Genomic DNA, 12,489 nt, shown 5'->3' on the forward strand with positions numbered 1-12,489 from the left:
GGGTTTGTTCTGGGTGAACTCAGGGCCTGAGAATGCATTTTGTTCCCTCTTTTTGCAATTATCTATTGCAGAAAGATCTCTCTCTTTTTTTTTTTTTTTTTTTTTTTTTTGTCAGTTCTGGGGATTTAGATTTAAAGACAGGTTCTTTTTAAGTTGCTAAATTGCCCATACTGGGCTCAAATTAGAGATCCTCCTGCCTCAGCTTCCTAGAGTATGAGAATTACAGGTGTGTGTCACCATGCTGGGCTACTTAATTACTTCCAGGATGTCTGAATTTCCAAATATGGCTACATTGGCAGACAGGGCTTCAACATACGAATTTTGGGGAGTCAGGGACACAACTTCATCCGTAATATTCTCCAGTACCACTGGTGGCACAATATATACATTATCCCACCTCATATTTTTTTCACTTTCCCCTGCATTTTGGAGCCCTTACCAGTGCACAGGGAGCTGCACGATATCCTGCTATGGATAAACCAAAATCACTCTGTCTTCTAACAGTGGAAATTTGGGTCATTCCAATCTTTTATAAGAACCAAAAAGTGCTGCAATATACTTGTACATATGCAATTTTATACATGTATGTTTGCAATTGCACTGTAGCATGAACAAGTTAGGTGTGTTTATAATCTTACAGCCATTGCCAACTGGCCCCATACTGAACTTCTGCTTTCTGTGCAGTGTTTCCACTATTCTTATTTTTCTATCTAGCCTTGTGTTTTGGTTTTGATTTTCTCTTTGACTAAAGGATTTTATTAAAGATGGAATTTTTAAATATGTGGATGCTAGAGTTTATGTGCTAGTTTCTTTTCCCTAAAATTATTAATTTCATGTTATATTGCATAGTGAACTATTTAGGAATTTGTTGAGCTTCTCACGTCTACTGAATGTGGTCCACAAGAATCTTTTCCACCGATAAATTTAAAAGTTGATTCTTTGTGTTTGGCGTATGTAACGTGTAAAGTCGCAGCGAAGCTTCTGCTTGACCTGCCCTGGTGTCCGAAGTGAATTTAAATTTCCTACCAGGAAGAAGCTCTGCCTGCTGGCCTGTGTCCTGTAGTTTGCCCTCTGTGGGCCGGTCACTTGCTGCAGACATTAACACCCGTGAGGCCTCTCTGCAGGCTGGACCCTGTGTCCTCACTAAGACCCTTCCTTGTCTCAAGGCCCTTCTGCTCCAAGTTGGTGCTCTGCATGAGACTCCCACTTCTTGTCTCCATTTTAGGTAGTGTTTCTGTTTTTATTGCTTCTTGGTTTTCTTTCTAGTCTGTGATATTTCTTTCATTTTAGATGGGTGCACTGATGGATTTAGGGAGTTCATACTTCTACTTTGTCTTCTTCTTAGAGCTGTCATGTCACGGAAGACACTAAAAACCTCTGTTTCTTTTTGGACAATCTTTTAAAAGATTTTATTTTCTTATTCCATGTTTGTAGTTCATAATGACGCCACTCCTTGGGGGGCTGGTACATGTTCACACCATCTTAATTCCCCTTTCAGTCTCTTTCTCCTTTCCTCTCTGCTCTTTCTATCACTCGATCTCCTCCCTTTTTGCAAAAGGCCATCTCCCTGTTTCCTTTTTAAAAATTTATTTATTTATTTATTTATTTATTTTTGGCGCGCATAGCCTGCCCTGAGGGTGGGGCTGGCACCGCATATGGTGTCGGGATCAAACTGCAGTCCCCCACACCTGCTTAAGCTTGCCTAAGTAGGTGCTTTAGACTGCCGAGCTATCTCACTGGCCCCTTTTATCTTTTATTTTCCTTATAATCTATTTATATTTTTAGTTTCTCACCTAAGAAAAAGCATGTGATATTTAAGCCTGTGTGTCTCATTTATTTATTATTATTATTATTATTTTTTTTTTCGGAAACGAGGATTGAACTCAGACCCTTGCACTTGCCAGGGAAGTGCTTATTCCACTGAGCCATCTTCCCGGCCCTCTTTATTTATTATTACTATTATTTTTTTTTGCGGAACCAGGGATTGAACTCAGGCCCTTGCGCTTGCCTGAGCTATCTCCCCAGCCCCTGTGTGTCACATTTATTTCACTTAATATCCTCGTCTCAAGGTGCACCCATTCTCCTGCAAATGACTTGAGCTGGACGTTCCTTTTTAACCTCTGCTATGACCAAGGTCAGGCTTCCTATCTTTTCACTTCTCTCCTCTTTCAACAACCAATTTTAATGGATTATAAATGTGTTTTGGTGTTCGCCTCAATTCTTCTACATACTTCCACACCTGTGATACTTCATATAGTAACTGCACATGAGTAACATGTTTAGGTCATATAAAAGATGATCAAAATTGACCTACATACCTATATCTGTATTTCCAACTTCAGTTATATTGCACTTTAAAAATTTTTATTTTGCACTTCAAAAGCTTTTTCTTTCCATTTTAGCTCATTATTATGATGAACTTCATACTTCCTGATGTTTTGCTAGTTTTCTTCATTGTATACTGTTTGACTAAAATTTGTCTTCAAGTAGTTTCTTAAAGGTTGTCTAAGACCACATTTCCTTGGTCTTCGGATATTCAAAGATATTGCAGTGCAAGATGTAGGTACAGCCCTATAATCTCAGCACTGGAGTGGCTGAGGCAGGACAATCACCATGAGTTCTAGGCCAGCCTGCATTACATAGCAAGACCCAGTCTCCAAAAAAGCAAATAAACAACAACAACAAAAAGTTGTACTGTCCTTTAACCTGAATGACTACTTAAGAATTAAATTCTTGGCTCATAGTTTATTTTCTTTTGAGGTTTTATAGGCAGTACCCCATCTGATCCCACCCCTACCCTGGAATCTAGTAGTAAGCTTGCTAGAGAAGTCCGAGGCCATTTGAATCTCTATACAGGTTGGCTTAGCACAGGGCCATTTGTCCTGGGACAGCCTGGTCTACACCTATGACTCTAGATTCTTGCTGTCAGCACTCTCTTTTTCATAAGTTCCCGGGTTAGATAATATATCATACAGCCAAAGTCAGGATGGCTTTGTCTTTGCTGTCTGGACTCCCCAGGTCTCTTTCAGGTCTCAGGTCCAGCAACTTTACTAGCTCTCCTGCCTCTCTCCCCTCTCCCCCCCCACCACTCCTCACCAGCGCTCAGAAGCCTGACTCCTGTGGGTACTCTCCAATTCAGGGTCCAGTTGGGTCTGGCCAATAGAAGCCCTGACTAGGGATCAGAGGGAGTGGAGGAGCAAGATGGTGTCTTCATGGCCCTGAGGGGTCCTACAGCTCATCTTTCTCTTCCCACAGCCCACAGGTAGCATCAGCACCCCACTGTGACTTCGGCCTACATCACAGGATGCTTTCCCTGGGTTCTGGCTATAAAGAGTCCTTTAATGAACTCTCCCGTTTACGTGTGTATGCTGTCTGATGCCTATTGGCACCTGAGCAGGTTATGGCTCTGTAGAGTCATTCTCTTAAAATGTTTTCTCTGGAATAGAATATCTTTCCAAATTGTTGATTGAAATCCTATTTCTGGAAAACTTTCTTAAATTAGGTCTTGAAATAGTTTTGCTATTTCACTATTTTGATGCCCTCCCTTGTGGCCCTCTGGCTGTTTTAGTTTTTCTCCAGATCACCTTTCTCTAGAAGGGTGCACACAGTCTATTTTATTTTTTATGTTTTTAGTACAGGGTCTACAGGATCTCACTGCACAGATCAGACTCGTAGTGATTCTCCTGTTGTCAGCCTCCCAAGTGCTGGGATTACAGGCACACGCCACCATGCCCAGTCCCAATCGCTGTCTCAGTGTGCCACAGGGGCAGGGCTGGCATGGCACATGAGGCATTGAACTCTGGCCACTGTACTCTACCTAAGTAGGTGCTTTAATCTGCTGAGCTGTATGGCCAGCCCTAGGCTGGGCTTTTGAAAGGTGACTGCATCATGGTGCCTCTGGATCTCAATGTGCGGGCAGGAGGTGGAGCCTGACTGGAAGAGGAGGGTCACTGGGGCCTGATCTAACAGCCACAGCTCCCTCTCCTGCTCCTTGCTTCCCTCTCTGCTTCTTGGCCCCAGATGTGAGCAGCTATTCTCTACCTTAGAGCTGGTTGACCCTGGGCTAGAACTGTACGTCAGTTAGAACCTCTTCTTTAAGTGGTAGTTGTTGGGACTTCTGTCCTAGCAAGAGGGCCCTGACTAAGATCCTGTCCTTGGACAGCCAGTCTGTCCTTTTCCTCTATAGCATTTAAAAGTCTTGGTTTCCACTTCATTTGGGTCACTTTTCTCAGCCTACTTTCTACCTCCCTATTTGTGTGTTTTGAGGTTATTTCTCTATGTTGCTGCCAACTCAGTCTTCACTTTACTGATGGGACAGGGTTTCCTTTTCATTTCTTTGTCGAGCAGCCTCTTGACCCACTTTTTCTGAGCTTGATGGTAGTGTCATCTACAACATAAATTCCTGCTGTCTTTCCCTGCTTTTGTCTTCCCTTCCCCTGATTCTAAGCTTTGGATTTTATGAAGAGTCTTGGTTTTAAGATGTCTACATTTGCTTTTTATTTTCATAGTTCACTGGTTGAGTCCCAAGAGAAGTAATGCTGTGCATTAAAATGTATCGTTATTAAAACCAAAACTTCTCCAAAGAGTATTTGCAGAGTCTATCGTTCGAAAAGATGTGCGTATGAAAATATTAAGTGCTAAGATCAGGAGTCATGGTTACATATTTGGGCCAATTAAAGTTATGTTTAAAAAGAAGTTTATAGAAAAAAGTTACCAAGCATTAATATGTTAATATCATCTTTGGTTGGAAGGATAAACGGTCTTAAGACAGAAGCATTCCCAAGATCCTACAGGCTCATATGGGAAAGGTACAAGCCTAGGGGTTCAGAAAAATGTTCCCAGAGACTAGATCAAAAGCAGTGAGCAAAGATTGACCCAGGGAAGATGAGCAGGGTGAACATTCCAGGTTGAAAATACAGTAAATAGAAAGGTTTCTCACGATTCCTCTGATCTCTCTCTCTCTCTCTCCAGGAAGGAGGCCATCGTTGTGGTTGGTATAGCTAACATGGATCCAAGAAAGAATTCTTACATAGAGTACCCGGTCAGCACCATCATCATCCATGAGGAATTTGACAACTACTCCATGAACAATAACATAGCCCTCCTGAAGACAGACTCAGCGATGCACTTCGATGATCTGGTCCAGTCCATCTGCTTCCTGGAGAAGGATCGGCCTGTGCTCCCAGCCTTGAAGAATTGCTGGGTGTCAGGATGGAATCCCACATCTGCAGTTAATGCAATCCTTCTCCTAGAGGAGTCTGTGTGTGTGCTGGCGAGGGGGGTGCCTTGGATGAACTGTTCTAGGCTTACTGGTTCTGGTTGCTTGAAGTTCCAGAGTTGGGCTGGATCTTCCAATAATCAGTGGAGATTCCCTGTGCTTGTCCTTTCTGGAGCCATCTTCACATTACACTGGTTCTTTGTCCTCTGTCTCTGTCCCCAAACTGAAGTACACAGGTAGAGGACTGTCTAGAATGGGTATGAGGTGAGCCAGAGCTGGTTGTTCCTCTATTCTAAATCATCCTTGTTTTCTGTCATTCTCCAGAAAAAAATAATGAGGACATGGATATTCTTTAGATGTGGAGGAAGGGTGCAATATTCTCTTCATGTTTACACCTTTAAGTTTAAAGCAAAGATAGTTTCAGTATAAAATCAGACAGAGGTTCTGATTTCTGTGAAGCAAAGATATATAGAGACATTTTTCTACTCATTTCCATTTGTATATGTGAGTTGCAGTTGTGTTGACTTAAGGGGCTTCCTTCTCAATAATTCATGGGCTCTCTGTTGCATGGTCCAGACAGGAAATCACATGACAATGAGTATCCTGAGGAGAATCTTCGTGAAAGACCTTGACTTGTGTCCCCTACACAAACTCCAGAAAACGGGCTGTGGCAGTCACAAAGAGCAGGAAACTGACACTGTCTGCTTGGTAAGAACATAATAAAAGTAGACGCTAAATCCTGAGAGTACACATTGGTGATGTCAAGGGTGTCTTGGACCCAAGGGCAGGGACAATGATTTGGGCCATGGATGTCTCTGAGGCAAATAGTCCTTGGCACATAGCAAGGGTTCAGTAAAAATCTACTGAATGGACTTACTAGTTACTATTTTCTCTGTAACATGGTTAAGCATATCTGAGTTACAGATGATTGATGATTGATGGTACAGAATATTGAACCCAGGGCCTACATCCTGAGATACACATGCAGTGCTTATTTTTTACTTTTATTTTGAGACAGTCTTACTAAATTGCCCAAGCTGGCTTTGAGCTTGCAGGCCCCCACCTCAGCCTCCCAGAGTGCTAGGATTACAGCTGTGTGCCACAATGCTGGCAATTGATGTTCTATAACAAGCTAAACATGTGAAAATATGAGTCCAAACTCCATGTGCAGATACACCTCAAGCAGGTCTATGGTGTGTGTGTGTGGGGGGGGTCACTGTGTCTAGCATCCTCTGAGGCTTCTGTTTATCAGACACTGGGGTTTTCTTGTGCATGAAGCCCTGATGCGCAGACATGGTTGTCCTCCTGTCTCATGATAGTCTACAGAACCCACAGCCACTTATTCAAGGACCCCTGGTGTCTAAACTCAGAGAAGAACCCTGCCTAGCATATGCTCCTGGGGACTGTCTTCCCAGCTCCCCACCCATTCCACAGGGCTTGCAGATGGGAGGGAGTAGCTCCAATGGTAGAGTGGAAGCATGGTAGCTTAGATGATAGAGAAAAGGGAGAAACAAAATCAGTCCAAGCCAGGAAGCAAAGAAATAAACCTTCAAGAGACAAGAAGCAGAAAGACAGGGATGATGCTCATCAAAGTACTAGAAAGGGGCAAGAAAATGAAATACGAATCAGGAAGCTATAGGCAAGCTTCAAGCTCCCACCAATGATTCCTACTATAAAACTAAAAGTCACCATGCTGGAATTTGTATTTGTACTTGGGTAGATTTGAAATAGCATCCTATAATTTGTCCTCTTTCCAGGGAGAACCAGTATGTTTCTAGAATGAATAGTAAATTGCATAAGGATCTAATAAGAAAGAAAACAAGTTCTTTTCTGGAGGCTGAAGTATTCTGTCCTTTGTCACAGGGGGAGCCAGGAAGCCCCATGATGTGCCAGCTGCAGGGTTTGGATCTGTGGGTCCTGAGAGGACTCCTGACCCACGGTGGTGAGAAATGCCCTGGCTTCTATCTGTATACCAAGGTGGAAGACTACAGCGATTGGATCACATCCCAGGCCAGCATGGCTGGCCCTCCCCTGTCTTCACTCCACCTCTGGGAAAAGTTGATCCATTTCTCTCACCATAGGTTTCCTGCAGTCGTGACGCAGGCTACATATTCTCAACAGGGCCATGTAGGATGGTCCCAATCCTACCCCCAAGGACAAAGAAAGCCCAGTGTACATTTACAACAAGTAAACAGCTCTAGCTCTAGACATGGTCCAGACCATAGGGTAAAGGGCCTACAGCAAGCAGACAGTTCTGCCGAGATGGCTCTTCACCCCATGTACTATGACTACTACGGTGGGCATGCTGGGAAGATGTCTTTTGCAGGCCAGGACACAGTGCAGCCTCAAGAAATCTTGGTTCTTTTCATGCTTGTTTTCTTCAGCAGCAGTGTGTAGATCTAGGAAGGAACCCATCAAACTGAAGAGAAAACTCAGCATGCTGAGTGCCAGGCATCCCCTGTGCTGCTGTGGTGTCTGGTTTGGACAGTTGCATGCGTGGGCTGCTGCGCATAGACCCACGGCACACGCCAGGCTGGCTCTCCCTCCTCTGTTCCACTCCCACTTGTGAGAGGGTCACTTTTATTTATGCTTGTGAACTAAATGTCAAACCACAAGAGTGCCCTGTGGTTCTTTCACTGGTGTTAAGAGCTCAGGCTAGGCTGGAAAGACAATTCCCAGCAACAGATGTGCCCAGGAAGGTGACAATCCATGTGGCTGGGAGTGGAGGACACCAGCTAGCACAGGGAACAGTGAGAGGACCCCATGATTAAAAAGAGCTGAATCATTTAATGGATCACTTCTTGTCCGCAAACTGTGGCCTAATCCTGGTTATTTCCCAGCGGGGAGATCTTGCAACTGCTCATTGGTTGTCTTCATTCTGTTCCAAGTCTTGCGGTAGCCTTTTAAGGACATCTGCACAAATGAAAAGGGCCAGGGGAAGAAGGTCAATCAGTGTGCCCAGTACAAATGCAATCCTCGTGTGGCCCTGCTGCTGGTACAGGTGACCTGCGCATTCTGGGCAGGGACCACCGGGGAGACTCCTCTAAAGAACGCGTTTCTGTTCAGCGAAGAGGGAGCAGGGTTTTGCTATGCTTCTGCACCACTTCACAGTTTCAGATTAATGGGCCCATGTTTTACTCCTAAGTTACTCTCTGCCACCAAGTGTCCACAGCGGAAGAAGAAAATGACATGGAAAATGGAGCGAGAAACTAGACATCAAACCCAAGCCCATTTCCCAAGCAGCCTACCTGGGTTTTTTGGTCATGGTTGTTGATATTGTTGAAGTCTTGAGAGTTGAACCTAGGGCCTCATGTATTAGGCACAAACTCTACCACTCAGCTCTGTCCTGGTCCATTTTATGGTTTATTTTACTTTGAACCAAAATCTCACTAAGTCACAAAATTGCCCAGGCTGGCCTTGAACTGGTCTCTCTCTAGTCTCAGCCTCCCAAGTGGCTGGGATCATAGGCAGACGCCACTGCATCCAGCTCTGTGACTGGGCTTTAAGCTACACTGATGGTGTCTTCTATAGACCTCAGTTAGTAACCTGGCTGTGGCAGTCTTGGTGTGCTCCTCATTTGGGAAACAAGCATGTTGTTTTCATGTTGCCCATTTCTCTTCTACAGTTCACAAGAACCATATTTTCTGTGTATCCCGCACCATATTCAAAGGATTAGTTAAAAACTCACAGCGAGTGTATAAACACTTGGAATTGGATTCTAAGTGATATTAAAAATCCATTATTTTATTTTTTTATTTAAAAGCTGACTTTTTCATGTATACAGTAGCAAAAAGTAAATTACTCAGTGTAGAAAGATTTAGAAGTTTCTAAACTCATTAACAAGCAACTAAAAATAGTATGACTAGAGTGTCTCCCAGATACCTCAGAAGACTTTGTCCCTGACAAGGAAAAAACTTGTAGTGGGGAATATAGCTAAGCAGCACAGCGCTTTCCTGGCAAGCTCAAGGTGCTGAGTTCAATTCCCAGTACCAACCCCCTGATAAAGAAAACCAATTTTAAAAAAATCATCCTTCATTTTGGTTTAATAGTTAAGGCAACTGCTAAAATTTCTCACAGACACAGTATGTCCAAATATCTCTATAATATTAACAACAACAACAACAACAAAAAAAAAACTTAAACAAAAAAGTTGATAGCTCAGAAGACTGGCCAATCCCACCAACAAGGCCGCGTCACCAAGGCTCAGGTCCGCCTTGGGGTGACTCACCTCAGCAATCTCCACTTTCCTCTCCCACATCTTGATGGTATTCTCCAGGTCCCTATTTAAGATCTTCTCCCGGACGTACATCATCACTGGTGGCACCCGGAACTCTGCCATCTCCTTCCGAAGCTTCCTGTTCAAAGCCTCTGCTTTGGCCCGGTCCTGGGTTGAGAAGGAAAGATTACCCCAGGGAACCTTAGTGGCTTCTGCTTTGAGGACCTGCTGGTCCTGCTATTTCTCACCCAGTCTCAAGGTAGTTCTAAAAAGTCATGGTTAAATTTGTGAAGGTGGGGAAGTCAAAATATTCTCTCTCTCTCTTTCTCTTTCTCCCTCCTTCCTTCCCTCCCTCCCTTCCCCCCTCAAAACAGACTGTCATGTTTTAATTTAGTCCAGAGACACCAGTCATGAAGGGTGTGAAGTGCTTGCAACACTATGTCAACTGCAATATCATCTGGGATTCTCCATACAGTTCAAAGTGACAAGCTCCCACTGCCCCCTGCACCCCACTCACGCAAGTCTCCATCCCAGCAGCAGATGCTACTTTTATGTTTCTTTCTTTTTCTAATTTTATTTTAATATAATACAAGTAGATATTTAAAAGGAAAATATAAAATACTTTTCTTTTATGAAAAAAAATTCTTGACATAGAGAACAATCATGATCAATATGCTTTGTATCGAGATCGTGGAAGAATGACCAAATGCACAGTACAAGTCAGACACAAAGATTCTTTTTTAACATTGAAGCAGGTATCTTATTTTTTTGACCCAAAAAGTAACATTCTAGTCACATGTACTTATTTATTTAATTTATGGATTTAGTACAGGGGCTACAGGGTCTCACTATGCAGATCCCACTCGTAGTGATCCTCCTGTTTTCAGTCTCCCAAGTGCTGGACTTACAAGCGCGCACCACCACGCCCAGTCTCAGTTGCAGTCTCCATGCGCCCTAGGGACGGGGCTGGCAGGGCACACTGGGGATCGAACCCAAGTCTCTATGCCTGCCAAAGCAGGCGGTTAGTCTGCTGAGCTATCTGGTCAGCCCTCTATTTACTTTTATTAATCTGGCTGTTATTTCCATTCAAATCTTGACGTTTCCTCTGTATCAATACATGATTTATGCATTATTTTTGGCAGCTGCATGGTTTTCCCTGAGTATATATCATAACTTAGGAAGTCCCCTTCAGGAGCCACTTAGCTCTTCCAGCTCTTGCTAATATAACAAATAACACCGCAATTACTAATCTTCTGAGTATAGTCACATTGTAAACAGGCAAGCTTTTCAGTAGCACTGACTACTTGGAGTGAAACCGCTTGCTCTAGGGGTTTTCACCAGAGGTGACTTAGCACCCAAGAGACGAGGCATAGCTGAAGAAATGTTTATCACAGCTGGGGGGAAACTTCTAGCATTTGGTAGAATAAAGCTGGGGATACTAACAGCCCTATACTATACAAGAGAGTCCCTCCAAAAGAAAAAAAAAAATTCAGCCCCAAATGTCGGTAGTGCCTCAGTTGAGAAAGCTTGCCCTATGCAAGTATGCATGTTCGTGTTTGCTAATTAGCGCTAAATTACTCTCCATAATGATCAAGTAAACTACATTTCTGCAGCAATGACTGCCACTGCCTGCTTTCCGCCATTTGCTCATCACAAATTCTTACCAACTCTAATCTTTGTTAATCTAGAGAAAAAATAATGTCCCATTACAGCTTCAGCTTGTATCCTTCACACAATGAGGTAGAATATTTTTATGTGTTTGAGAGTTTTTAGCTTTCCTGCACATTATTTAAAATCTTATTTTTTCCATTAGTTTATTTTTATTAATTTGTAAAACTTTTTTTAATACGTAGGTTGGTCCTTGTAATTTTTTTTTTTTTTTTTTTTTTTTTTTCAGAACCGGGGATTGAACTCAGGCCCTTGTGCTTGCCAGGAAAGCGCTTATTCCACTGAGCCATCTCCCTAGCCCCCAGTCCTTGTAATTGGGTGGTGGTCTGCACCTGTAATTCTAGCTACTTAAGAGGCTAGGGCAAGAATATTGAAAGTTGAAGGCCAATCTGGGTAATGTAGTAAGAACCTGTCTCAAAAAGTTTAAAAGGCTATGGATGTAGTTCAGTGGTAGAGCACTTGCCGAGCATTTGTGAGGCCCTAGCTCCAATCCCCAGTGCCCCCAACTAATTCCTTGTAGAGTTAGATATATATTTTTTAGTTTTTTATCTTTTTATAGTTTTTGCTTTGCAGAAAAATTTTCATTTTCATATAGTTGACCTTGTTTTTTAAAAAAATATTTTATTTATTTGGCACAGGGTCTTGCTATAAAGCTTGGGCTTATAGTGATCCTCCTGTCTCAGCTTCCCCAGTGCTGGGATTACAGGTGCATACCACCACACCTGGTTTCAGTGGCTCTGGCATGGTGTGGGGCCAGCATGGCATGTGGTACTGGGGATTGAACCTGGGTTATTATGCTTACCAGGCAGGCACTTAAACCGCTGAGTTAATTCTCAACCCAATAGCTGACTTTATTGATTTTACACTTTTATGTTTTACATTTTTTGAAAGGTTTCCTCATTCCAACATTATGACAAAGTCTGCCTAGTTTTAAGGGACATCAATAATTTTTTTACTTACATTTAAACCTTTGATATACCTGACTTCATTTCAGTATAAGATATGGTTCTAGATCTAGTTTTTTATAAATTGCTAAGTTACACCTAATCATTTATTCAAATGTCTAGCTCCCCTTCACTTAGTGCAATGCCACCTTTATCATAAAGATGTCAGTACCAAAACTTCCTCAGACACTTGATCATATACATATCACATATGATCTATATTAGACTAACTATAGGACCTTACATATTTTTCTTTGAGCTCCAATCTATTGACATGTTTTTATTTTTTAAATTAATTAATTAATTTATTTATTTTTGACAACTCATACAGAATTTTACTTAACAAAGTAATATGAATTTCATAGTATTTGTTGTAATACATGGTATTGTCTTACAACCAGCTATTCATATTACCAGATATATACACATAAAATTGGAAGAAG

General features: G+C 42.4%; 2 protein-coding genes across 3 annotated transcripts in view; one reads left to right on the forward strand and one right to left on the reverse strand.

Moving 5' to 3' along the window:
• Nucleotides 1-4,232: 4,232 nt before the first annotated feature.
• On the forward strand, nt 4,233-7,632 carry LOC101567418 (inactive serine protease 54-like). Its single transcript, XM_012513571.2, has 3 exons — nt 4,233-5,230; nt 5,795-5,926; nt 7,082-7,632. The coding sequence occupies exons 1-3, from the start codon at nt 5,006-5,008 to the stop codon at nt 7,613-7,615; spliced, it is 891 nt and encodes a 296-aa protein (XP_012369025.1). The 5' UTR covers nt 4,233-5,005; the 3' UTR covers nt 7,616-7,632.
• Nucleotides 7,633-8,031: 399 nt separating this feature from the next.
• Ccdc113 (coiled-coil domain containing 113) overlaps nt 8,032-12,489 on the reverse strand; it is a 24,423-nt gene continuing 19,965 nt past the window's right edge. For both annotated transcript variants that reach the window (XM_023709439.1, XM_004625933.2), the window contains 2 exons: nt 9,447-9,602; nt 8,032-8,131 (listed from right to left, as the gene is read on the reverse strand). In XM_023709439.1, the coding sequence (XP_023565207.1) occupies nt 8,048-8,131; nt 9,447-9,602 (240 nt within the window). In that variant the 3' untranslated portion in view covers nt 8,032-8,047. The remainder of the gene's footprint in view (nt 8,132-9,446; nt 9,603-12,489) is intronic.

Source organism: Octodon degus, unplaced genomic scaffold (assembly GCF_000260255.1).
Source record: "Octodon degus isolate 3935 unplaced genomic scaffold, OctDeg1.0 scaffold00011, whole genome shotgun sequence".
NCBI lineage: Eukaryota > Metazoa > Chordata > Mammalia > Rodentia > Octodontidae > Octodon > Octodon degus.

What these genes read in the sequence shown, in the direction of transcription:
- LOC101567418 (XM_012513571.2), top strand. Translation starts at nt 5,006, where the DNA reads ATGGATCCAAGAAAGAATTCTTACATAGAGTACCCGGTCAGCACCATC. An exon ending in GATGGAATCCCACATCTGCA is followed by an intron (nt 5,231 to 5,794) that starts GTTAATGCAATC and finishes TGCATGGTCCAG; the next exon opens with ACAGGAAATCACATGACAAT. An exon ending in AAACTGACACTGTCTGCTTG is followed by an intron (nt 5,927 to 7,081) that starts GTAAGAACATAA and finishes CCTTTGTCACAG; the next exon opens with GGGGAGCCAGGAAGCCCCAT.